The sequence below is a fragment of the Eretmochelys imbricata genome, chromosome 1, assembly GCF_965152235.1.
Source record: "Eretmochelys imbricata isolate rEreImb1 chromosome 1, rEreImb1.hap1, whole genome shotgun sequence".
Classification (NCBI taxonomy): Eukaryota; Metazoa; Chordata; order Testudines; family Cheloniidae; genus Eretmochelys; species Eretmochelys imbricata.
In genome coordinates, this window is record NC_135572.1 from 284,866,992 (window position 1) to 284,893,757 (window position 26,766).

Consider the following 26,766-nt stretch of genomic DNA (forward strand, 5'->3'; position numbering starts at 1 on the left):
GTTAAGTTCATATTCTTATCCTGTGGCACATTGTCTTGCAGCTTTTAGAGGATGGAAGAGATGGGGGAAAAAAGGATAACAAAACTCAGATTTCATCATTTTTTCCAGATTTCCAGAACGCTTGGATCATTTCCAGAACACTTGGATCTGCAGGTTTTACCTATGAGGTTTTTTTAAACTGTTTATTGTTCAGGGATCATAGATTGCAGATGCTAAACCTCCATTCAACTTTCCACTGGAGTTTTGAAAATTAACCACACAATGTGCTATCGGCAATTCATTCCAATCAATGCATTTTGATCAACAGTTATTGGTCTTTGGAGTAATATGGAGGAAGGAAAATCTTTTTGAAGTTTCACATACTTTTCAAGCAAGTTGAAATCATTTCCTGACAAGCAGTTTGCCACAGGAAACCCAGTTTATACCCATCAACTGTTTTAAATTACTCTGCACATTTATCAGGTCAGTGGTTGAGTGATTAGAAGTGAGTCTAAAAATATTCGTTTAGCACACTTCTGAAACATTCCTGCTGTTTTAGTCAAAGGGTGGCACTTACAATTCCTGAGCAAAAAGCTAAATTTCACAACTTAGTAAAAGACAAGTAAAATTGAATGTGTCAGGTAGCTTTTATTTCACAGAAGGTCAGGAAATACAACAATCCTAAATGCAGCAAATTTCTGTACAAACAAAGTGCCTTGCCCAGGAGGCAAAGAAAAAAGGCACATTTTCCTTAGGAAAGAATTGCTTGCATATGAACATGGAATGGATTGAAATTCATGACCCCTCTAGCCAATTGGAAATACATTACTCTCTTTTCTTCCTCAAATGTATCTTGAAACATGGACCATTAATTTTCAAGTTGAAGTCAATGTGAATTTATAGTTCCTTATTAAAAATTGGTTTTTTATAAATTTATTCAATCCATACTAATCTTGTGAGGAAAATGCAAGTTCTATTATTGGGGCATTCATAAACAGTTCCTTCAGCTAAGGTACAGTAGAGTTCTGATTCACATGCTCACTCGAAATCTAAACTAGAATTCATTATGTTAAGCCCTGGAATGGTTTCCCCGTGAGAAAAATAAAAGACATGGAGGTAGGAAATTGCAGTAACCCTATGCCACTAAGCAGCAAATGGCTCTGGATCAGTGTCAAGCAATGGAAGGTTTCCACTGGAGGAAGCATAATTTAGAGAAAAATTAGATACAACAGTGATAAGAATAAAATACAAGCAAGGAAAAGGAAGCCAGGAGAAACTGGGGAACAGCTAGAGAAGAAAGACTGCTTTCAATCATTATGAACTACATCCTAGGCTTTCCATGGTGCTGACCTTGAAAGCAGACCTGACTTCTGTTGCTTGACTCCTAATGCTTAAGTACAAATATCTGCTCCCTTTCACAACATAACTTGCTGTCTGGCATTTAGATCCTGGTCAGAAGCAGCCCTTAAACTAAGCCTCTAGACCAGTGATACTCAGGAGATGCAAGTGGCTCTTTAATGTGTCTCCTGTGGCTCTTTGTAGCACATGATATTAAAACACTGTGCAATTTAATTAATGTAATTTGGCTCCTGAACCACTGAGGTCTGAGTAGCACTGCTCTAAACCCACGGACTCTTATCCTTATGTATGTCTCATAGACTCACAGACTCAGACTTTAACACCGGAAGGGACCATCGTGATCATCTAGTCTGACCTCCTGAACATTGCAGGCCACAGAGTGTCATTTACCCACTACTGAAATAGACTCCTAACCTCTGGCTGTGTTACTGAAGTCCTCAAATCATGATTTAAAGACTTAAGTCACAGAGCATCCACTATTTACACTAGTTCAAACCAGCAAGTCACCCGTATGCCATGCTACAGACAAAGGCAAAAAACCTCCAGGGTTCCTGCCAATCTAACCTGGGGGGAAATTCCTTCCTGACTCCAAATAGGGCGATCAGTTAGAGCCTGACCATTTGGGCAAAACCCACCAGACACACACCTGGGAAAGAGTTGCCTGTAGTAACTCAGAGCCCTCCCCATGTAGCATCAGTTGACCATCTGTGATATCTCACAGTTGGACTTGACTAAATATGACTCGTAAGTTCCATGGACACCCAAATAAAAGATAAACAATTCAAGGCTGATTCATTTCAATTATTAGGATGCTAATCAACCCTTAAAGTAAAAAAAAAAAATTAATTTGTCAATAAAGCGGTGACTACATTATACTTGTCTAGACATGCAAATATTTCAGTGGGAAGAAGGATTGTTAACCTATGTCCACTTGGCATCTGCTGTGTTATAAAGCTCTGAATTGAAAGCTCCTGGTGTTAAGTTAGAATCTGGCATCTGCCCGGCCAAAGAAAAATGGGAACTTCTATGTAAGGAAAAATAATCTAGAAAGCCAGAATTTGGCACCAAGTCTTAATTCTTAAATGAAACTTTTGGTGCCATAATAAAATCATGATCAGACAGTAAACATTTCAACCTTCATCCTATTTTTATTTATGTCACACAATCACCCTCCATTATAAACCCCCGTTTTCAGTTTCTTATAACTTTGCCAAATTTTAACTATTTGGGCTAAATTTTTCATGCTGAGCATCAGGCCTCAGGCTGAAGTTTGTTTCAGACACACAGGCCCAAAATTGGAAAGGTGCAGAGGACCTACAACTCACATTGACTTCCAAAGGCCCTGAACCTGGAATGAGCCTCAGATAGGCCCACCTGTGTCACTGAAATCAAGAAACCCTACCTATTACAGAGCTCATTGCAAGTACAGGGTCTTTGTTAGGAAATATCAAATTGGCTGTTAAATCGGTACTAGCTGTTCTCTAACTCTAAGGCCTGCAATCTAACTTGCTTTATTAATATTAAGGAATAAACAGCATTTCTCTGTGATTAGTCTGCTTCAGAATAGCTAAATGATAAATTGTATTTCTGTAAATATTTGAGTTTACATTAATATATTTCAATAAAACAACACAGTAGTCAAAGAAATATACAAGGTAAGCATGACAGATCAATATTTGAGTTTAGGCAATTAGAAGTAAACTGAATTTCCTAATTTTGTATTGACATGAGTGATAACATTTTCAAATCATGCTTTCCTTGCTGACCAGAGTCATCCCATTGAAGTAGTGGGACTGTCTGAGCAAGCCACACCAAGCCAAAAGGATTTGCTCCCGTTATGAGTACAAAGAGTAACTTTGTTAATTATTTAAATACCGCTTATTCCTGTTAAGTAGGAAAGTTTATATTGTGCAGAGGAATGAATGTGGATGTTTGTAGTTAAACATTTATTCTACTCTGAGTTAATGTTTGTGGGAAAAGGGTGCAAGAAAAGTTGCTCACTAAAATAAGACACACTTTAAATGCAAAAGCTACTAAAAAAATTTAAATAGTGTTTGTAGTGTTTTTGTAGTCATGTGGGTCCCATGGTGGTTAGAAAGATCAGGTGGTTGAGGTAATATCTTTTATTGGACCAACTTCTCTTGGTGAAAATTCAAAATCCAATAAAAGATATTTCTTCACCCACCTTGTCTCTCTAAAACAGTGGTGGGCAACTTGTGGCCTGCCAGGGTAATCTGCTGGTGGGCTGCCAGACAGTTTGTTTACATTTGCACGGCTGCCCGCAGCTCCCAGTGGCCATGGTTCACTGTTCCTGGGCAATGGGAGCTGCAGGAAGCGGTGTGGGCTGCAGGGATGTGCTGGCCACGGCTTCCCGTAGCTCCCATTGGCCGGGAACAGTGAATCACAGCCGCTGGAAGCTATGAGTGGCCATGCAAATGTAAAACTGTCTGGTGGCCCGCCAGCGGATTACCCTGAAGGGCTGCGTGCTGCCTCTAAAAGATGTAAGTCATTTTATATTTTTGGCTTTACAAAAACCGGACTTTACCTCAAAAATCATATTGCTATCATGTATTGCTGTTATCGCCTTCCTGTTATTTTGAACCTCTTGTTCTACATCCAGGCCAACACAAATTCTGTTGTTTTTTAATAAAGAATTTATTTTAAATCCATCTCTTCTTCTATGTAACCACAGCTACAAAGGTCATCCCCTGCCTGATTAACACCTCTAATCTAACATTTTCCGCCTCACAATCCTCCAGTCCATCTAGCATCTAAAATAATCTCTCTCACTTGACAATCAGCCTGTACAACTCCTCTGTGCCACTCCATTGACTACCATTGCTTACTATCCTGTTTAAAATTCTCAGATTTGCTTTCAAGGAAGCATCCACTTACCTCTCTGTTCTGGTTTGTTGTTGCATCCCACCTTGCCACCTTTAATGCTCTGTTTATAACCATTCACTTCCTTTTCTTTTCACCCATATCGCTACACCCTCTTTCCCTCTAATCCAACTGCCTGGAACCATCTCAGTTCTCTGTCATTCAAATTCATCCTGAAAACACACCTCCTCCAAAAATCCCACAAACACTTTGGGATGGATTTGGAGCTGCTACAATAACTTATGAATATATATTCTGTTAGTCTGATTGTTATTTGTTGTTTACTGTAGACAAATATTGAGTGAATTCACTAGCAGGATTGTCAGGAAATGTAGGCAGGAAGGAGGCAACAGACCAGCTAACAACCTCTCAGCAAACATCCAAGACTACTGACTTTAATGTTGCTGCCCAGACTCCTGCTGAGCCAGCCAAACCAGTTTAACCAGACTCAGAAAACAGTAGGACTTGGGACTAGACTTTGACACACTCCAGAGAAAGGGAGAGAGAAAGTGAACCCAGAGTGTTGTAGTCTGGGACCCACTCTAAGGCCATGTCTACAACGCAATCTTTGGTCAATGCAAGTTACGTTGCCATACAACCACCAACATCTGTATATCACTTGGGTGTGTGCATATATGACTACTTGAATCAGCCCTGTGCTTACTTACTGGAAATGCTTGTCTCGATGCAAATTGTGGTGAACCATAGGTAGGTATCCCAGAGTGCCACATGCTGCCATCCGTCATAATGACTTTTGGGAAATTTTCGCAATGTTTTGTTGGATAGGCACGACTCATCCAGGGATCAAGTTCCCAGCATGCAACTTTCTCCATCCCATAATGCCAGGTACATCCCATAATTTTTACACCATTTTTAAAAAATCCCACAAACCCGTGCAGCACTTTTCAGTATCTGCCAGCTCTGACAAAAGCACAGAGCCTGCAGAACTCTGCACTATTCTCATGAACGTTGCAAACACAGGTTGCACAAAGCTCCTGTATTTCCAGACCTGCAGGCAGTACCATAACAACGAAGGACATTAGTTTCTTCAAGGACAGTTTGCTGAGGAACATAGTGAAAAACTATTCAAGGTTGTTGTTGGTGTTCATGGAGCAGCTGCAGATGTTGGAGTGCTGCTTCAGGGCATGAGAAATAAGCACTGACTGGTGAGATTGCACCGGAATGGAGATATGGGATGACAAGTAGAGGGTGCAGAACTTTTGGATGTGAAAGGCCACATTCCTGAATCTGTGTTCGGAGCTCGCCCAAGCACAGGGACACCAAAATGAGAGCTGCGCTGACAGTAAAGAAGTGCGTGGTGATGGCACTCTGGAAGCCTGGAACACCAGATTGCCACCAGTCAGCGGGAAATACTTATGGAGTTGGAATATCCACAGTAGGGGCTGTTGTCATTCAAGCGTGCAGGGCCGTTAATTGTCTCCTGCTACCCAGGACTTTGAATCTCGGCAATGTGACGCAGTGGATGGATTTACAGCAATGGGGTTTCTGAACCGTTGTTGGGCACGAGCCCACCTTCCCACAGAGTACATCAACAAAAAAGGCTACTTTTCTATGGTGCATGACACACACATCTTTAAGAATACAGGTCTGTTCAGAGAGCTGCAAGGAGGAACATTCTTTTCCAATTGGCAGATTACACTGGCAATACAGAAATGCCAACAGCGATTCTGGGGGACCCAGCCTCCCCCTGGCTCATGAAGCTGCATGCTGGCCACCTCGACTACATCTGGGAAATAATCAACAGTGGGCACAGCAGGTGCAGAATGACGGTTAAATGTGGTTTTGATAAACTGAAGGGATGCTGGAGGTGTTTACTCACTAGATTGGATCTCTATGAGAAAAATATCCCAATAGTTGCCTGTTCTGTCCTGAATTATATCTGAGAGGCAAAGGGGGAAAAGCTGCCACCAGGATGGAGGTGGAGTGGCTGTCTGCTGACTTAGAACCGCCAGACACAAGGGTCATTACAAGACCCCAGTATGAAGCTATGCAACTGACGAAGGGTTTAGAAGAGCACTAATGACAATCCATAGTAATGTTCTATGCTGGCATGTTCTCTGGTCCTGGAGCTTTGGGTGTTGCTAAGAATTGTGTAGTGCTTGCTGTACATTAATAAATGTGACTAAGTAATTTCCTGATGCTATGAATTATGTGGTGCTTGTTGTACATTTACAAGTACTGTTTGCTTTGAGTAACACTCAACTATTGCATTCTGCAATATGTGTTGTAAACTAATAAAGATAGTTTTATTCTCCAAAAATAGAATTTTGTTCAGTGGGAAAAAAAGTGCAGAAAAACAACATGCAAAAAACCCGCAGGCAATGTAATGCAAACTTTTAACAAATTTAGCAAACATTTCTGTCCATTTCAGTGCACAAATGTCGTCCATTGGGGCTACGCATACCTCAACTGTGGTTCTCACAAGACAGTGTATGTGAAGCTGTGGTTCTTCTTGCTGTCCTGTGGCCTGGAGTGGTAAGGGCAAGGATGCTACCCATGATAACACTTGGTGTGCTGGGGGTGGGGGAATAGCAACCATGGACGAATAATGGAAGCAAGTTTTGAAACTTATCTTTCCCTTTCTGCTTATTGACACTTCATCTTTGGAACACCTTGGCACAGCACTGCTCTCCAGTCCTGCCATGGTGAGTATGGCCTGCCAGGGATGGGGTGAGGGAAGGATTTTCTGTTGTATGTGAAACAATACAATTTTGGTCCCTATTCCATGGGTAAAAGTAGAGGGCAACGACACCAACTACTGGCATTATTTTCCACATGAGGTGATCGTTTTAGATTATCATTTAATCTTGAGGGTAACAAAGGCACTGAGTACACATCTGCTACTGGTGTCTCAAAGCTGCTCAGGCCTGTATGCTGCTAGCCTGTTCACTGCAATGGTGCCAGCTGAACTCATTGTGAAGGGGCATGGGAAATTATCTATCGCAGAGAAAGAAATACGGCAGCGATCCCTAAAAACATCGATAAAGGAGTGCAAAGTATCTCCATGAAAGTTTCACCACATTTCATCAGGAGGATACAAGGGACATCCCTATGTTCATGAACAAACTGTCCTGCATGGCCCCTTGCCAAATCCAACATGGAATGAAAAGCAGATGCCAACTCGACTTCTGTTTGTTATACGCATACTCTTTTGTCTTGTTAGCTTGGCTGGTAGGACTGGCTAGAGTGTGATGGAGTCTCAAACAGATCCTGCCTTGTGGCACGGCTGCAGCCTCCCACCACATCTTCCTACTTCTCCTCCTCCTCCTCGGTACCCATACTGCTGGGGTGCTGGTGGGATATCTGCCAAGTATGGCATGCAGCTTGTTGTAAAAGCAGCAGAACTGCAGGACACAATTAGATCTATTATTGGCCTCCCTGGCCTTGCACTATCCCAGGCAAAGTTCCTTTAATTTCACATGGCACTGCTGCTGATCCCTGTTATACCCCTTTGCCCTCACCCCAATGCAATATGTTCATAGTTGTTGTCATAAATATAAGGGGAAGGGTAAACCCCTTTGAAATTCCTCCTGGCCAGGGGAAAGCTCCTCTCACCTGTAAAGGGTTAAGAAGCTAAAGGTAACCTCGCTGGCACCTGACCAAAATGACCAATGAGGAGACAAGATACTTTCAAAAGCTGGGAGGAGGGAGAGAAACAAAGGGTCTGGGTCTGTCTGTGTGCTGCTTTTGCCAGGGACAGAACAGGAATGGAGTCTTAGAACTTTTAGTAAGTAATCTAGCTAGGTATGTGTTAGATTATGATTTCTTTAAATGGCTGAGAAAAGAATTGTGCTGAATAGAATAACTATTTCTGTCTGTGTATCTTTTTTGTAACTTAAGGTTTTGCCTAGAGGGGTTCTCTATGTTTTCTAATCTAATTACCCTGTAAGATATCTACCATCCTGATTTTACAGGGGGGATTTCTTCATTTCTATTTACTTCTATTTTCTATTAAAAGTCTTCTTGTAAAAGACTGAATGCTTTTTCATTGTTCTCAGATCCAAGGGTTTGGGTCTGTGGTCACCTATGCAAATTGGTGAGGCTTTTTATCCAACATTTCCCAGGAAAGGGGGGGTGCAAGTGTTGGGAGGATTGTTCATTGTTCTTAAGATCCAAGGGTCTGGGTCTGTAGTCACCTAGGCAAATTGGTGAGGCTTTTTACCAAACCTTGTCCAGGAAGTGGGGTGCAGGGTTTTGGGAAGTATTTTGGGGGGAAAGACGCGTCCAAACAGCTCTTCCCCAGTAACCAGTATTAGTTTGGTGGTGGTAGCGGCCATTCCAAGGACCACGGGTGGAATACTTTGTACCTTGGGGAAGTTTTGACCTAAGCTGGTAAAGATAAGCTTAGGAGGTTTTTCATGCAGGTCCCCACATCTGTACCCTAGAGTTCAGAGTGGGGGAGGAACCTTGACATGGTGGCATAGTGGTGGGATTAACCTGAAATCATTTTGAGATCCAGTTGAGATTTTTTGAACTAGAAATACAGATTTTAAAAAGGAATTTTTTTTTCCTGTGGCTTTGAAGCAGCTTTGAAACTGAAAGCATCTTGGGTTTTCCCTGCTTTGTGGCCAAGCAGAGACAAAAGGGGATTATCTTGTGAATTGCAGGTTTTCTTTGCCTGGAGGCAGGGTACTTAACTCCTGCAGGGAAATTCACAGTCTTCCAACCCAGAGGGTTTTTTTTTTTTCTTTTCTTCCTAAAAGTAAATAGGGGGTGTGTGTTCTACCCATTTGCTTTTTCTTTGGGCTGGGTAAGCAGGTTTCCAAGTAGTTTGGAGGTTTTTTGCTTTAAGTTGGGCCCAGAACAGAGACAAGGGAATTGTCTTTTTCTGTAGGCTGACAATCACTATCAGAGAATAGGTATTCTATTCCAGCACAGCAAAATTTTACAGCCAAGTTTTGTTTGTTTATTTCTAAACCTCGGGTGTAAAGTTAGTTAAAAACAGAGAGGTTAGAATGACCAAATCCTCAGCTCGACTACAGCTGGAATTAGCCAAATTTCAGGCTGAGGAAAGACAAAGGGAACATGAAAGACAGATAGAACTCATGCGGCTGAAGAAGGAACAAGAAAGGGAGGCAGAACAACACCAAGCGGCTGCTCACAGGAGAGCTATGGAAGCGAGGGACAAAGAACTGGAGGAGAAGGAAAAAGAGAGGAAGTATGTGGAGGAGATGGAGAAGATAAAGGCTCAGCAGAATATCCCAACAAACCCTAGTAATCCTTCTCCAAGTACCACTTCCCATCCCAGAAAGTTCCCCACCTACAAGGCAGGCGATGATACTGAGGCCTTCCTAGAAAACTTCGAAAGGGCCTGCCTTGGGTACAACATCTCTACTGACCAATACATGGTAGAGCTGAGGCCGCAGCTCAGTGGACCCTTAGCTGAGGTGGCAGCTGAAATGCCTAAAGAACACATGAACAAGTATGAACTGTTTAAATCCAAGGCGAGAGTCAGAATGGGGATAACACCCGAGCAGTCTCGTCGGAGGTTCAGAGCCCTAAGGTGGAAACCAGACATGTCATTTACCCGACATGCCTACCACATTGTGAAACATTGGGATGCCTGGATATCAGGAGCAAGTGTTGAATCTCCAGTAAATTTGCCCTTCCTAATGCAAATGGAACAATTCTTAGAGGGTGTTCCTGAGGAAATAGAAAGATACATCCTAGATGGGAAACCCAAAACTGTAATCGAGGCAGGAGAGATTGGAGCCAGATGGGTGGAGGTGGCAGAGAAGAAGAAAACTGGTCGCAGTTGGAGCAGAGACCAGAAGGGACCACCCCAGACCACACCCTATTACCGGGGGCCGCCCAAGGCCCCACCTACCTCCCAAAGAACCCTCCAGACCCCTTATCGTCCTGCCACCCCGTTCTCCAGCAACCCTCCTCGCCCCAGTGACCCGTCAGCTGGACGATGTTTTAAATGTAACGAGCTGGGGCATGTAAAGGCCAACTGCCCCAAGAACCCCAACAGATTACAGTTCATTGCACCGGAATCACACCAGAGGTCCACAGGCCCAGATACTTCCCAGATACCCTTAGAGCGGAGGGAAACTGTGAGTGTGGGCGGGAAGAAGGTCACCGCGTGGAGGGACACCGGAGCACAAGTGTCAGCTATCCATGCTTCCTTAGTGGACCCCAATTTAATCAACCCAGAGATCCAAGTGACGATTCAACCCTTCAAGTCCAACTCTTTCAATTTGCCTACAGCCAAGTTGCCTGTCCAGTACAAGGGCTGGTCAGGAATGTGGACTTTTGCAGTCTATGATGATTATCCCATCCCCATGCTGTTGGGGGAAGACTTGGCCAATCATGTGAAGCAGGCCAAGAGGGTGGGAATGGTCACCCGCAGCCAGGCTAAACAAGCCGTGAGGCCTAGCTCTGTTCCGGAAACTTCTATCAGGGCCCGGTCAGAGGTGATGGACCCAGACCCCAGGCCAATGTCTGCAACAGCAGTAGTGGATCCAGTCCCAGAGACCCAGACGGAACCAGTCCCAGAACCAGAACCAGCCGAACAACCAACACCAGACCCCGTGTCAGCACTGAATCCAGTACTTGCAACCTCAACACCAGAGGGCCCCACTGAACCTGAACTGGCAGCAGCCGATAACCCTACACAAGAGGCTCAGCCGGAGCCTGAATCCCAACATAGTGCACCAGCGGAGAGCGGTTCACAGTCAACAGAAACAGCTCCATCCCCTATATTGCTTCCAGAGGGACCAAGCCTAGGTCCACAATCCAATGAGGGACTGATGTCTCCAGCATCAAGGGAACAGTTCCAGACCGAACAGGAAGCAGATGAAAGCCTCCAGAGAGCTTGGACAGCGGCACGGAGCAACCCACCGCCTCTCAGCTCTTCTAATCGATCCAGGTTTGTTGTAGAAAGAGGACTTTTATACAAGGAAACTCTTTCTGGTGGACACCAGGAAGACTGGCATCCTCAGAGACAGTTGGTAGTTCCAACTAAATACCGGGCCAAGCTCTTGAGCTTAGCCCACGATCACCCTAGTGGCCATGCTGGGGTGAACAGGACCAAAGACCGTTTGGGGGGGTCATTCCACTGGGAGGGAATGGGCAAGGATGTTTCTACCTATGTCCAGTCTTGTGAGGTGTGCCAAAGAGTGGGAAAACCCCAAGACCAGGTCAAAGCCCCTCTACAACCACTCCCCATCATTGAAGTTCCATTTCAGCGAGTAGCTGTGGATATTCTGGGTCCTTTTCCGAAAAAGACAGCCAGAGGAAAGCAGTACATACTGACTTTCATGGATTTTGCCACCCGATGGCCGGAAGCAGTAGCTCTAAGCAACACCAGGGCTAAAAGTGTATGCCAGGCACTAGCAGACATTTTTGCCAGGGTAGGTTGGCCCTCCGACATCCTCACAGATGCAGGGACTAATTTCCTGGCAGGAACTATGAAAAACCTTTGGGAAGCTCATGGGGTAAATCACTTGGTTGCCACTCCTTACCACCATCAAACAAATGGCATGGTGGAGAAGTTTAATGGAACTTTGGGGGCCATGATACGTAAATTCGTAAATGAGCACTCCAATGATTGGGACCTAGTGTTGCAGCAGTTGCTCTTTGCCTACAGAGCTGTACCACATCCCAGTTTAGGGTTTTCCCCATTTGAACTTGTATATGGCCGTGAGGTTAAGGGGCCATTGCAGTTGGTGAAGCAGCAATGGGAGGGATTTACACCTTCTCCAGGAACTAACATTCTGGACTTTGTAACCAACCTACAAAACACCCTCCGAACCTCTTTAGCCCTTGCTAAAGAAAACTTACAGGATGCTCAAAAAGAGCAAAAAGCCTGGTATGATAAACATGCCAGAGAGCGTTCCTTCAAAGTAGGAGACCAGGTCATGGTCTTAAGGGCGCTCCAGGCCCATAAAATGGAAGCATCGTGGGAAGGGCCATTCACGGTCCAGGAGCGCCTGGGAGCTGTTAATTATCTCATAGCATTCCCCACCTCCAACCGAAAGCCTAAGGTGTACCATATTAATTCTCTAAAGCCCTTTTATTCCAGAGAATTAAAGGTTTGTCAGTTTACAGCCCAGGGAGAAGATGATGCTGAGTGGCCTGAAGGTGTCTACTACGAAGGGAAATGTGCTGGTGGTGTGGAAGAGGTGAACCTCTCCATGACCCTTGGGTGTATGCAGCGACAGCAGATCCAGGAGCTGTGCACTAGCTACGCGCCAACGTTCTCAGCCACCCCAGGACTGACTGAACGGGCATACCACTCCATTGACACAGGTAATGCTCACCCAATTAGGGTCCAACCTTACCGGGTGTCTCCTCAAGCTAAAACTGCTATAGAACGGGAGATCCAGGATATGTTACAGATGGGTGTAATCCGCCCCTCTGAAAGTGCATGGGCATCTCCAGTGGTTCTAGTTCCCAAACCAGATGGGGAAATACGTTTTTGCGTGGACTACCGTAAGCTAAATGCTGTAACTCGCCCAGACAACTATCCAATGCCACGCACAGATGAACTGTTAGAGAAACTGGGACGGGCCCAGTTCATCTCTACCTTGGACTTAACAAAGGGGTACTGGCAGGTACCGCTAGATGAATCTGCCAAGGAAAGGTCAGCCTTCATCACACATCTCGGGCTGTATGAATTTAATGTACTCCCTTTCGGGCTGCGAAATGCACCCGCCACTTTCCAAAGACTTGTAGATGGTCTCCTAGCGGGATTAGGAGAATATGCAGTCGCCTACCTTGACGATGTGGCCATATTTTCGGATTCCTGGGCAGACCACCTGGAACATCTACAAAAAGTCCTTGAGCGCATAAGGGAGGCAGGACTAACTGTTAAGGCTAAGAAGTGTCAAATAGGCCTAAACAGAGTGACTTACCTTGGACACCAGGTGGGTCAAGGAACTATCAGCCCCCTACAGGCCAAAGTGGATGCTATCCAAAAGTGGCCTGTCCCAAAGTCAAAGAAACAGGTTCAATCCTTCTTAGGCTTGGCTGGTTATTACAGACGATTTGTACCGCACTACAGCCAAATCGCTGCCCCACTGACAGACCTAACCAAAAAGAAACAGCCAAATGCTGTTCAGTGGACCGGAAAGTGTCAGAAGGCCTTTAACAAGCTTAAAGCGACACTCATGTCTGACCCTGTACTAAGGGCCCCAGACTTTGACAAACCGTTCCTAGTAACCACAGATGCATCCGAGCGTGGTGTGGGAGCAGTTTTAATGCAGAAAGGACCTGATCAAGAATTCCACCCTGTAGTGTTTCTCAGCAAAAAACTGTCTGAGAGGGAAAGCAACTGGTCAGTCACTGAAAAAGAATGTTATGCCATTGTCTACGCTCTGGAAAAGCTACGCCCATATGTTTGGGGACGGCGTTTCCACCTGCAAACCGACCATGCTGCACTGAAGTGGCTTCACACCGTCAAAGAAACTAACAAAAAACTTCTTCGGTGGAGTTTAGCTCTCCAAGATTTTGATTTCGACATCCAACACATCTCAGGAGCTTCTAACAAAGTGGCTGATGCACTCTCCCGTGAAAGTTTCCCAGAATCAACTGGTTAAAATCGTCCTTAAGATGTGGAAAATATTGTTAGTCTTTATGTACTTGGTAGTATATTTAGAGATGCATGTGTCTTATTAACTCTGTTTTTCCTAGAGCTCCAGGAAGAAATCCCAGCCAGTGTTTCACCCTAGCTGAGATTTGGGGGGCGTGTCATAAATATAAGGGGAAGGGTAAACCCCTTTGAAATTCCTCCTGGCCAGGGGAAAGCTCCTCTCACCTGTAAAGGGTTAAGAAGCTAAAGGTAACCTCGCTGGCACCTGACCAAAATGACCAATGAGGAGACAAGATACTTTCAAAAGCTGGGAGGAGGGAGAGAAACAAAGGGTCTGGGTCTGTCTGTGTGCTGCTTTTGCCAGGGACAGAACAGGAATGGAGTCTTAGAACTTTTAGTAAGTAATCTAGCTAGGTATGTGTTAGATTATGATTTCTTTAAATGGCTGAGAAAAGAATTGTGCTGAATAGAATAACTATTTCTGTCTGTGTATCTTTTTTGTAACTTAAGGTTTTGCCTAGAGGGGTTCTCTATGTTTTCTAATCTAATTACCCTGTAAGATATCTACCATCCTGATTTTACAGGGGGGATTTCTTCATTTCTATTTACTTCTATTTTCTATTAAAAGTCTTCTTGTAAAAGACTGAATGCTTTTTCATTGTTCTCAGATCCAAGGGTTTGGGTCTGTGGTCACCTATGCAAATTGGTGAGGCTTTTTATCCAACATTTCCCAGGAAAGGGGGGGTGCAAGTGTTGGGAGGATTGTTCATTGTTCTTAAGATCCAAGGGTCTGGGTCTGTAGTCACCTAGGCAAATTGGTGAGGCTTTTTACCAAACCTTGTCCAGGAAGTGGGGTGCAGGGTTTTGGGAAGTATTTTGGGGGGAAAGACGCGTCCAAACAGCTCTTCCCCAGTAACCAGTATTAGTTTGGTGGTGGTAGCGGCCATTCCAAGGACCACGGGTGGAATACTTTGTACCTTGGGGAAGTTTTGACCTAAGCTGGTAAAGATAAGCTTAGGAGGTTTTTCATGCAGGTCCCCACATCTGTACCCTAGAGTTCAGAGTGGGGGAGGAACCTTGACAGTTGTCCATGTTTCTGTGGCTGGCTCATAGCTGTGCTTGCATTGCCTCTTCTTTCCACATGCTCAGGAGACCAAAATCTCCTGTCTTCTCCTGGCAGGAGCGCATCTACTGTGTGGAGCCAGTGTGGTTGGTTGGGTAGCTGCACGCAACAAGGAAGACCTGCGAGGTGTGCTTGCCAAGGAAAAGGCATTTCAAAAACTTCAGGGAGGGCTTCCACTGTCCGTGACCCCATGGCAGCGGAGTCTACTACACTCACACTGCGTTGACCCCAATGTGTCAATCTTGGCTCCATGCCATTCAGGGAGGTGGTTTTACTGCTTGCTGTAATGGGGCACTTATGTCATCCAGAGACAAATTTGAGTGTTGACACAAGGTGACTTATGTTGACCTAACTTTGTAGTGTAGACCAGGCCTAAGAGTAGGAGAATAGCATGATTTTACCCCAGGGTAGTAAAGGGCAAGGTCAAACCTGATGGGGGTACATTCAGAGATGCCATGAAGGGATCAGAAGTGCAGCTAGCCCTATAAGGGTGACAACACTAACCCACCTTGATGATATACCATTGCCCCTCAGCATCATACCTTCACTTTAAAGACAAAACCAACACTCCATTTTGTAGTGAACCCCGTCATCTATATGCCTAACTTCCTAGGCTTGTGTTCTTCACTAATCTAATGTTTAGATGAATGACTCTGAATGCCCATTCCTAAGGAGGATTAAATGTTAGAAAGTGAGCATGCAAACAGAAGGATCCTTAAAACTATCCATGTTGGTGCAAGTGTTTGGGATAATATTTAATGGATGAACAATTGAACCATTTGTCTTGATTTTCTTTACTGATCTACAAGAACTGAGTCCATCTCTTTCGAGCAATCTTTTAAAGGCATTTTGGGGCTTATTTCAAAATCTTGCTATAGGAACCTTCAGTTCAGTTTGGAAAGTCGGTCACTCACCTAAGAACTTATTCTGTCTTCTTTTACAAGCCATTTTTTTTTATTTTGTATTTGTGGATGTTAAAATTATAAAGAGTAAAGCAAGAGAAGTCTATTAAGATAACGGTTCTAATGACTACTCTGTGCTAATTGAATGTATTTACTCAAAACCACTTCTATTATTTTTGTACCTTATTTACAGTATATTTTCTAAAGCAAGATATAGGCTAATCCAAACCATTTGTGTTCAGTCATGGCTCTTCCTTTTAAGTACATAAGAAGCATAATCATTATACAGTTATCCTAGAAATAAAGCCCGGAGACTAATACAGTAATGCGGGCTTAATGTAATTGTTTAGGTAGAAGCTCAAAGTTGCTGAAAGTCAAGGTGCATTGGTTTTAAACGGAAGGACAAGCCCTCTAAAATTTCAGATAGCAGAACAAAATTAAATACAAGACTGCCTCTGAATCAAGGGGTTCTGATAATATCATTAATCACTCCTGTATTTCTCAAAGTCTCCATACCCTTGAGACTGATATTTAGACTTCTAATCAGCTTTCTACTCCCTAATGATATTTATATAATATTCTTTGGTATTTCCAATACTCTCACGTTACAGTCAGAGCAATAGAGTTCCATTCTCTTATTTATGGGCTATTTTTGAGACTCAAGTCTTTAAAAATAATTTAAAAGGAAATTTTGCTGAAAATACTGTACAAAAAGATATATTGTTCTCATATACAACCAAAGAGGATTACAAGCTTGTGAAATACAGAAATTTCCAAGGTAGTGAATAAGGAGTGTAAAATATAGAAAAGTTACAAATAGACTCTGCTAGAGTCTGCAAAACTTTCACTCCATTTTTTTCTTCCTTATTAGGTATAACAAAGTTTTCAAAAGGGGTATTTGGTTAAAAAAAACTTGCTGTAAGCAAATACTGCAGAGTTTGGGGTTGGGGGAAAAGAGAAAGCAAGAAAACCAAATAAGAATAAGGTAGAGAACTAACCTGAGCATATGGGCTGCATTGAAGACAACATCAAACTCTGTATTGTCCAGCTCAGCTGCCTTCTTTGCCATTTCAGCTGCTTCTATCAGGCGGGATTCTTCTAGGAGAAACTGACCTGCATGGAGGATATGTATGTTAGCTCAAAGGGGAAGAAGCAAACAGTATGTTGGACAGTGACCCACCTGAAAATCAGACACCATAGACTCAAAAGGAAATATGTTTTGGAAGGAGACAAATTGTATGGAGGGTGTTTTTTGTATTGTTACAAGTATAACAGCAGAAGATGCTGTAAATTATAGCTATAGCACATCTATCTAGATGCCCTTCTTTGATTAGGTGAAATCTATATGGATTTCCATACAGTCAATTCAATATATCTTCACCATCCTATGTTTAAGTAACAATACATTTATGATAAACCAAAAAATCTAAACTCTAAAACAGGGCCACCACTCTTTAATGCATTCTGTTGTGCATTGTGCCTGACTTTGAAGCACGTACACCACAACACAAGCCAACTAAACATAATCTTTCATACTAAAGTCGTCATCTTCATCTATCCAATTTCTCATTCTTCACTGTATGCAGTGTTCTTATAGACAGGTCAGTCCCAGGATATTAAAGAGACAAGGTGAGTGAGGTAATAACTTTTATTAGACTAATTTCTGTTGGTGAGAGAGACAAGCTTTTGAGCTTCCACAGAGTTCTTTAGGTTGCCTGAAGCTTGAAAGCTTGTCGCTTTCACCAACAGAAGTTGGTGCAATAAAAGATATTACCATACCAACTTTTTCTCTCTGATTCTTTATTCACATTACTATAAACCCAGGAGTAATTGCTTTGAAACCAATGGAGTTACACCGATGAAAATACTGTGTAAATGAAGGAAGACTTTTTAATACTAAATGAGTAAAAAACATCTACATGGCTATAGCCATTATATACAAATTCATTAGAGTATACAGATTCACAGTATACATTCATAGTGCACACTTTTTTAGTTGTAAAACTGCCCAACAGTTCTGAAAGTTTTGAACTAAACAAAGTACAAGGGGGAGAAAAACATAACACTCAGATATTGGTGGAAATAGAGAAAAATATGTATACACGTATATGCGTTTCAGTCCTGATCAAATGTTTTCATCCTGAAGACAACACTGAAAATGGGGAAGAAAAATGCTAAAACACTTTCAATGATCTGCTCTGGAGAGAAGTTTTAGTGAACAAAAAAAAAAAAAAAATTCCATGCTTTACAGGCTGTTCTGTACTTTAATACGCCAAAATAAATAGTAAAACTGCAGGCAGATACTATGAGTAACAAAAAAGCTATAACAGTCACAGAAAACATACAGTAAAACCAGAAAATGACACAGTGCGCTCCAGCATTCAGAAACAATACTCCCAGTCACTGTTAATTTTGCACAGAGGGAGAAGACATTATTTACTCCCGGGGATATTATACACCAAAAAAACTAAAAATTTTGTGCACAATATATTTTAAAATTCTGCAAATTTTATTTATTAATTAATAAATGCGGAGGCTTCATCGTGGCAGTGGGGAGCACAGCCCACTGGCTGCATGGATGTGGGAGATCACCCTGCAGCCCTCTGCTCCTCCGCAACAGGCACACCACATGTGGGCAGCCCAGCAGGATCCAAGTGTGGAGGGATCCAGGTGTGGTGTGAGAGGGTTCAGTGTGGGGCAACCTGGGTGCAGGCAGCTCGGTAGGGGGTCTGGGTGCCGTGGGGATCTGGATGCACAGGGGCTCGTTGGGGGTTCCAAGTTCAGTGGCAATGGGACTCTGTAGGGGGATGTAGGTGAAGGTATTTGGGGCTAAGCTGGGGGGTCTGGATGTGGGAGGGATGGGGCTCTGCAGGGGAGGTCTGGGTGTGAAGGGCTCAGTGAGGGCGCTGGGGGAGTGTGGCTTGGTGAGGTAGGGGTCCAGGTGCGGGGGGGGGTATTATTTGGGGTGGGGGGTTGAGTGAGATGGACTCAGTGAGGGGTGCTCCGGGAGCTGGGGAGAGTCCGGACGCAGGGGGTGAGGCTCGGTAAAGTGGGGGTTTGGTTGTGGGTGGTTTGGTGTGGAGGGGGCGAGGCTCAGCAGAGAAGTCTGGGTATGAGCAGGTCTGGATGCACAGGAGCTGGGCGCACAGGTAACCTCTCCCCCCACGGCTGAGGAGTGATGGGGGCAGGAACTTGGGTCTAGGGGGTGCAGTTTCCTGCAGCCAGGGGAGATTTCTGGGGGTGGGCTTGACCTGGTCCCTGAAGGGGAAGAGGAAGTCCTGTACTCCCCAGTCTCTCCAGAGCCAGTTAGAAGCCACCGGCCACGGCGCACCCAACCCCTCCCTCTCCATGGTTATTTGCATCTCTGCTGGCTTCTTCGGAACCCTGAAACAACGCACCCATGCTGCGAGAGAGGGGCACGTGACTGCTCTTAAGGCTTTCCTTTGCTTCCCCATCAGAAAGTCATTTTTCTGCAGGGAAGCAATGAAATCTGTGGGGGGGACATAAATTCTGCACGTGCACTATGGTGCAGAATTCCTCCAGAAGTAATTATTTATAAACCTCCAATATCGCATACCCATGTTTTACAAGCATATGCTAATAGTGCTGTACAAATAACTGAATATTCAGTTCAGTGCAGGTCTGAAAAAATGAAAAAAAATCATTATGGGTCAACCCAAGACCAAATATTTCAAAATTTCAGTGGACTAAAACAGGAAGTTTCATTTTGTGTCTACTGAAACGTTTTTCAGAGGGTTTTTTTTTTAGATTTTTTAAAATTTTTTTAAAGATAAAATTGAAGGAAATCAAGAAACAAACCCTCTTTCTGAAATGAAAAATGTCAAACATTTTGTTACAGAAATGAGACCATGAACCATTTTCACATTTCCAATTTCCACCTCCCCCCCCAAAACAAACAAAACAAAAACAAAAACAAAAACAAACAATTGGCTGAAATTGACTCAAATTAGTGAATTATTTCAGATGATCCGAATATGCATTTTTGGCAAAGAAGAGTTTGCATGAAAAATTTCATCCAGCTTCATATGTCAAGACCACATGCGTTACTTGGTACATAATACAAATTATTCTTATGTAGGCTGCACGCTAACAAATCCCAACATTAAAATCCTGAAAGATAAGAAAAGCTGTAAAAGTTGGACCAAAATTTCCCATCTCCTCAAAACCAAGCATTTAGTCTCACATAAAGACATTAGGTAAAGCTCTGAAGGAAATAAAATAAGATTGTTGGTTTGACCAATGAGAATGGCTAGAAAAGCAAAACAGAGTTAAATCACTGAAACGATTTCTTTTCGTTCTAGAAATCCATCCATCATACTCCAGATAACCTGGACATCTCAGAAGAACTGGAATTTGACTACATGTTATTCTAAGAATCAAAACAGTATTTTCTTAGTAAACTGCCCAGCTTAAGTTTGCACGAAAGTACATTTTGCAATTTAAAGGAAAAGGTAAGGTAAATTATTATAATGATGTGCAGCTGTTTCTCTCCAACTGCTATTCTTTCTAAACTAGAGATGGTACAGATGGAAAATGGTAAACTTTCTTTTTTTTTTTAGCATAAGTTTTCCCAGAATTACTAGAAGGATGACTTCTCTCCCAAACACCACATTAACATTTCCTAGCTTCAGTCTTACAAAAATGCATAGGCAAGCTAGATTTAGCTTAATATTAAAACTCAAGCACACTCAACAAAACTCTTCAGGAGGAAAATATTTCTCTCTTCCTGCCATTATCATTATTTATGATTATTTAAACACCCAAGTCTGCTAGGCCTGTTTGTGGACATAAACTAGGTCCCTGGAGAGTTTGCAGTCTTGTATGGACAGCATGTAGACAAAAAAGAGTTGAGAAGAAAACAACATGAGATTCTACACTTTGGATTCCTTCCTTAGATTTATAAATGCATATAATCCAAGGACAGAAAGGACACTGTAATAATCTATGCTGACCTCCAATATAACAGAGGCCATACTACTAGATTCCTTTTGAACTAGAGCATCTCTTTATAGATTCCATATTCCATTTGCTGGGTTTGCAGTATGTACGTTTCTATACATAAAACCTGATGAATGTGCTGCAATTTGTAGAAGTTGCTTTAGACGCAACTGGATTGTAATTTCCCCATGCCATTAAAAATGATATTTTACCTACGTATTGTGCATACATCCTACTGTATGTTACTCAACGGAAAGTTAAGGTGTTTACGCCAATATTCAATCTTCTGAATCTACAAAGTAGATTTCCATTTTTATTAAGCTTTAATTATTACTATTTATTCAGCTTAATGTGGTGGTTAATGACCAATAAACATATTCCTTCAGCTTTACAACTATAAAGGATATCTCACTGAAAACAAGAGTGTACATATCCCTTGCTGAACTGTTATTTTATCACTTATTAAAGTATTACTCAGGGAATCATGGCAGGCACCTTTCTCTTTCCTACAACAGTTTTTGCAATTAAGGGAAGTGGTTAAAATCAGGAGACTGTCCCTTTACCAAGCAGTACCAGCAGGTCTTGGAAAGCAGATATCAAAAAGCTTGGTGCATACTCCTAACAACAAATAATTATTAAACAGGGTCAACACTAAGACATAGCAGTAACTTAAGGGCAACAACGCTTAACAAGAACACTTTAATTATAAAATAAAAAAAAAAAAATAAGAGGAACCAGAAGAATCCCGGAAAAATGAGTAATACTTGGTAATTAAACAAACTTGGGAAACTGCTCCAACCATTTTTATGCTGTGTCCTGTAACAGTCTTTACACATCTACTTTACAAGGTGCGTTATTTTTAGATCAAGGACTTTGCAGTGGATTTTAAATGTCTGTGATCGATGCTCGCATGCTTCTTAAATTTGGAAGAACCAATGTTAGGTACAGTGACTATACATTCAAACTTCCCTGTCACATTCTGGGTTGCAACAGAGACCAATGAGGGATTGTGCCACAGCCTGCCCCCAACATATTCTCAGTCCCAGATTTCCCCAAAAACGTGTTCTGCAATGTCCAGCCCTCTCCTGGACAGTTGAGATATTAAGATGTGATGCCCCTGTAAAGAGTCAGCTCCCCCACCATCCCCCTCACCTGTCCTTACAGACTAGTAAGTCTTTAAAATGGATTCTTCTGAAAAGTAAAATCTGGGCCAAGTTTCTCTCTCCTGCTGGGTGTAGATGCCAGCTGTCTTATCCCAAACTTCTTGTTTTGAGGTTTGCCTCACTCCTTGTTAGCTTGATGGGTCTGTTTACTGTTTATACATAAATTGAGGTAAACACACCTGTTTAACAACTCCCCCTGACATATCTGGTTTGAACACATTTTAGCTATCATTACAGCCTAAGTCCATAACTCTTAATACCCACTGAGTACGTACATCATGCATAAATATTAATGATCATGAGCTATTCGTTTTCAAACGATACCTCACAAGGAATATTTGGTTCAAAGATGATTACAACAGTGGGCAGGGTATGAATACAGGGTGCTTAGTGTCACATTTCCATTTTTTCCTCTCTCATCTTATTTTATAAAGGCTTTAGATGTTTGTAGTATAGGGTCTTTTTAAATTTGGAGAAGACATACATGTACAGTTTGCAGATGAAGTTTAAAAAATATGTGTCAGAGACCACTGCTTTTATAATAGCTTACACACACACACACACACACACACACTTGCTTGACACCAATATCAAGAGTTGATGAAGAAGCTTCTTCACCACAGTAGCTTTGGTTTTGGTGTTCCCCATTGTGATGGAAAGTACCCCTGTATTCACACCCTACACATTATTGTAATAATCTTTGTACAAAGTATTGTAAGGTATCTAAATAGTCACTTTTCTGATCAGTACCATCCTGATAAAATATGTGCGGCAATACTGTATGTGTATAAGATTCCAGTTTATGGTGGTGGTAACACATTTTTCCAAACTGAGCTTGGAAAACAGGTCTGTCTCAAACAAACGAATGTGTGCTCTGCTTAATTTGTATTTAAACAATAAACAGAGTCATTAAGCAGGAAGGGAAACTAAGGGAGCTCAAACACATGAGGAAAAATAGCAGGGAACATCCTTCTCCTTAGACTTGTTGCCTCCTGGTATCCATCTGGAAATGCTTTTCAAGAGAGGGACTTACACTGTAAAAAAGGAGGGACAAACATTACCAGGGACCCGTTTCTCATTCTGCCCATCTATTCACTGCACCTAAAGGGACAAAGGAAACAGCCATGGGACTGGAGAAGGGGTCCTGACCTAGGAGGTTTAGTCAGTACAACTGCTGTAAGCATGCGGTGAAAAAACCTTGCTTTGAATTTAGAAACTTGTATTGTCCAAGAGAGGGCTGAGCAGCACAGGAAAAACATTTCGGGGGGGAAATCTAAGACTGGGGGTGTGTTGGGTTATCCTGCACTTGGTGAGAGCCACATGTGGCTGGCAGGCTGCAGTTACACACAAACACTCAGGGTTTGGCTTACATGCTGGAAGGCTGTTTGTGAGCTGCTCAAGTGGGAACTCCTTCAGCAGGTGTTGAAGGGACCCAAGGTTTCAGGACAAGGGTGGCACAGCTGCTCATTAAGCTAGATTGTACCCTTGTATACAAGTACTTTAATTTTTGTATGATTCGTGGGACATGGAAAGTTAACGAAGAGAGAGAAATGATTACTCTCAGGGTGCCAATTATCTAACCAGGAATTTCTAAGGTATGTTTCTTTGTGTTCATTGTTTATGGATTTAAAGCAAACTGGAATAGGCACAATCACTGTGCAAGGTATGTTAGCTTTTGTGATCAATGAACTTTGTGATCATTTGAAACCAGTGGAACTATTCACAGAGTTAAAGCTAAGTCAATGTATATTTGCAGGATTGGGGCTTAAAACAGTATTCTTCATATTCTTCTTCTGTTCTCTGTTTTACGTATATTCTATAGTCAAACCATATGAACCCAGAAGGAACTTAGGGGCTATAAGGGCTTCCAGGAAACTTGGCATTTTACCATATAGTAGGGGCTACTCTACTCTAGAAGCACTACATTGGCGCAGCTGTACCTTTGTAACTCATCTGGTGAAGATGCCCTACTGAGAAAGAGTTCTCCCATTGGCACAACAACTCCACCTCCGCGAGAGGAGGCATTATGCTGGCTACATCGGTGCTTATGTGGTGTAAATTATGTTGCTCGGGGGGTAGGGGGAGCGGCTTATTCACACCCCTGAGCAACATAAGCTGTACCGACTTAAGTGCTAGTGTGCACAAGCCCTAAGGAATGCCTAGGTGGGCCGTCACCACAGTGCAGCCATTTCAGTGCTGGGAGAATGTGGTCTTTTCAGAAATATCAGTATTTTTCAAATGGCTACTCTTTTCTAACCAATAGCCAATGTAAAGTGGAAGCAGCATTTTTCTGAAACAGAGGCCTGGTCTACAGTATGCGTTTATTTCGGAATTAGCTGAGTTACTTCGAAATAAAACTGCTTCGGCCACATGACCAAACCACTTTTTTCGATTTAAAGGGATCTTTACTCCAATTTCTGTACTCCATCTCGGCAAGTGGAGTAGCGCTAAAATCGAGATCGCAGTTCCGAGTTACAGGTACTGTGGACACAATTCGACGTTATTGGCCTCCAGGAGCTATCCCAGAATGCTCCCTTGTGACCGCTCTGGACAACACACTCAACTCCGATGCAGTAGCCAGGTAGGCAGTAAAAAGCTGGAGGAACTTTTGAATTTCCTGTTTGGTCACCACCATCACAGGCAACCACGCAGAGTCCACCATCACAAGAGACCACGCAGTTGTGGATTTGCAGACGAGCTCCAGCATAGTCCGAACCGGAGTTACTGGATCTCATTGCATGTTGGGGAGACGAATCTGTTATGGCAGAACCGCGTTCCAAAAAAAGAAATGCAAATACGTACGTTAAAGTCTCCAGGCCATGACGGAAAGAGGCTACTCCAGGGACACAGAGCAGTGTCGTACAAAAATCAAGGAGCTCAGGCAAGCGTTCCAAAAAGCCAGGGAGGCAAACGGTCGCTCTGGGTCCCAACCCCATACATGCTGCTTCTACCGTGAGCTGCGTGCAATTATGGGGGGTGACACCACCACTACCCCACCACTGTCCATGGACACCTGCAAGGGGGGAGTAGCACAGAGCGAGGAGGATGAGTTTTGGGAGGATGAAGAGGAGGAGGAGGACAGTGCACAGGCGGCAAGCGTGGAATCTGTTTCTCCCCCCCCCCCCCCCCGCCAGGAACTATTCTTAACGCTGGAGCCAATAGCCTCCCCCAACTCCCGAGGCATGCTCCCGGACCATGACCCTGGAGAAGGCACTTCTGGTGAGTGAGAGCTTGATCAGAGCCATGCGGTGGGGGGTGGGGGAAAAGCCAGCCATGCTGAGCTGTTTGCATTTAGTTTAAAGGGCTCATCCCTGCTCAGAGCCTCATGGTGGCGGAGGGGGGGTGAGGGGGGAGGGTGCTGTGTGAAGCAATCATCACAGAGAGCCTGCAGGCCCTCCTTTAAAATGCAAACCACCAGGCATTGCTTGCTATGGGAAAGGGGGCCCGGCAGTTTGAAAGCATTGAAATGAATGCGGAAGCAGCAGAACCCCACGTGCCCCAGGGCTTACCATGGCTGCCTGCAAGCTGAATTCTGTTGCCTGGCCACATGTGACGGCTTACTCACACCAAAGTAGCAGGCCCTTCAGTATAAGAGGCAAAATGAGACCTTGTACAAAAAGAACATGTGCTGTGTACTATGAATTGCCTGTTTCACTGAGAAAGAGTGTCCCCTTTGTTCTCTAAAATGTATCTTTTAAAATACTACCTTCCCTTTTTCTCCTCCTGCAGCCAGTGCAAATGTTTCAACGCGGCCCCTATCTACTCCGTCCCAGAGGCTGGTCCAGATTAGAAGGCGGAAAAAACAAACTCGGGACGACACGTTTGCCAAGCTCATGCAGTCCTTTTGCACTGATAGGGTCCAGCTGAATGTGTGGAGGCAAACAATTGCGGAGTCGCGTAAAGCGTTACATGAATATGAAGAGAGGAGGGACGTGTGCGATGAGAACAGGCAGGATGCTATGGTCAGGCTCATGGGGGAGCAAACTGACACGTTCCGCTGTATAGTGGATCTAATGCGGGAAAGGCAGCAAGACCACAGACTGCCGCTGCAGCCCCTGAATAACCGCCCTCCCTCCTCCCCAAGTTCCATAGTCTCCTCACCCAGATGCCCAAGAACACGGCAGGGGGAGGGGGGGGAAGAGAGGCTATGGAGACCCACACAGTCAACCCCAGAGGATTGCACAAGCAGCAGAAAGCTGGCATATCCTAAATTTTGTTTTGTTTTCTGGACTTGTCCTTTCCTCCTCCGCCGCCCCACTAACCCAATACCCCCGTCTAGCTTCTGATTTCTCTCAATGTTTTGTGCAACAAATAATAAAGAACGTTTTTTAAACAATTGTGACTTTATTCCCATATATATATATATAGGGGCGGGTAACTTTAAGAGAAACAAACACAACTCTCACACTGTATCCTGGGCAGTCATGAAACTGGCTTTCAAAGCTTCTCTGATGTGCTGCACTCTTCTAATCGCCCTGTTGTCTGGCTGTGCGAAACTGGTCGCCAGGCGAGTTGCCTCAACCTCCCACCCTGCCATAAATGGCTCCCCCTTACTCTCACAGATACTGTGGAGCACACAACAAGCAGCAATTACAATTGGAATACTGATTGTGGTGAGATCTAACCGAGTCAGTAAACTGCGCCAGAGTGCTTTCAAACGTCCAAACGCACATTCTACCACCATTCTGCACTTACTCAGGCGAAAAGTTGAACTGCTCCTTACTACTGTGCAGGATGCCTGTGTATGGCTTCATGAGCCATGGCATTAAGGGGTAGGCTGGGTCCCCGAGGATAACTACAGGCATTTCAACATCCCCAACAGTAATTTTCTGGTCTGGGAAGTAA

At 43.5% G+C, this 26,766-nt stretch overlaps 1 protein-coding gene across 1 annotated transcript in view; it reads right to left on the minus strand.

Annotated features, from left to right (window-relative positions):
* The window catches only part of TMTC2 (transmembrane O-mannosyltransferase targeting cadherins 2), a 380,329-nt gene that overhangs the window by 33,519 nt on the left and 320,044 nt on the right, over window positions 1-26,766 (minus strand). Inside the window, exon 10 of the mRNA XM_077807709.1 lies at window positions 16,798-16,912. Coding sequence (XP_077663835.1) covers window positions 16,798-16,912 — 115 coding nt within the window. The remainder of the gene's footprint in view (window positions 1-16,797; window positions 16,913-26,766) is intronic.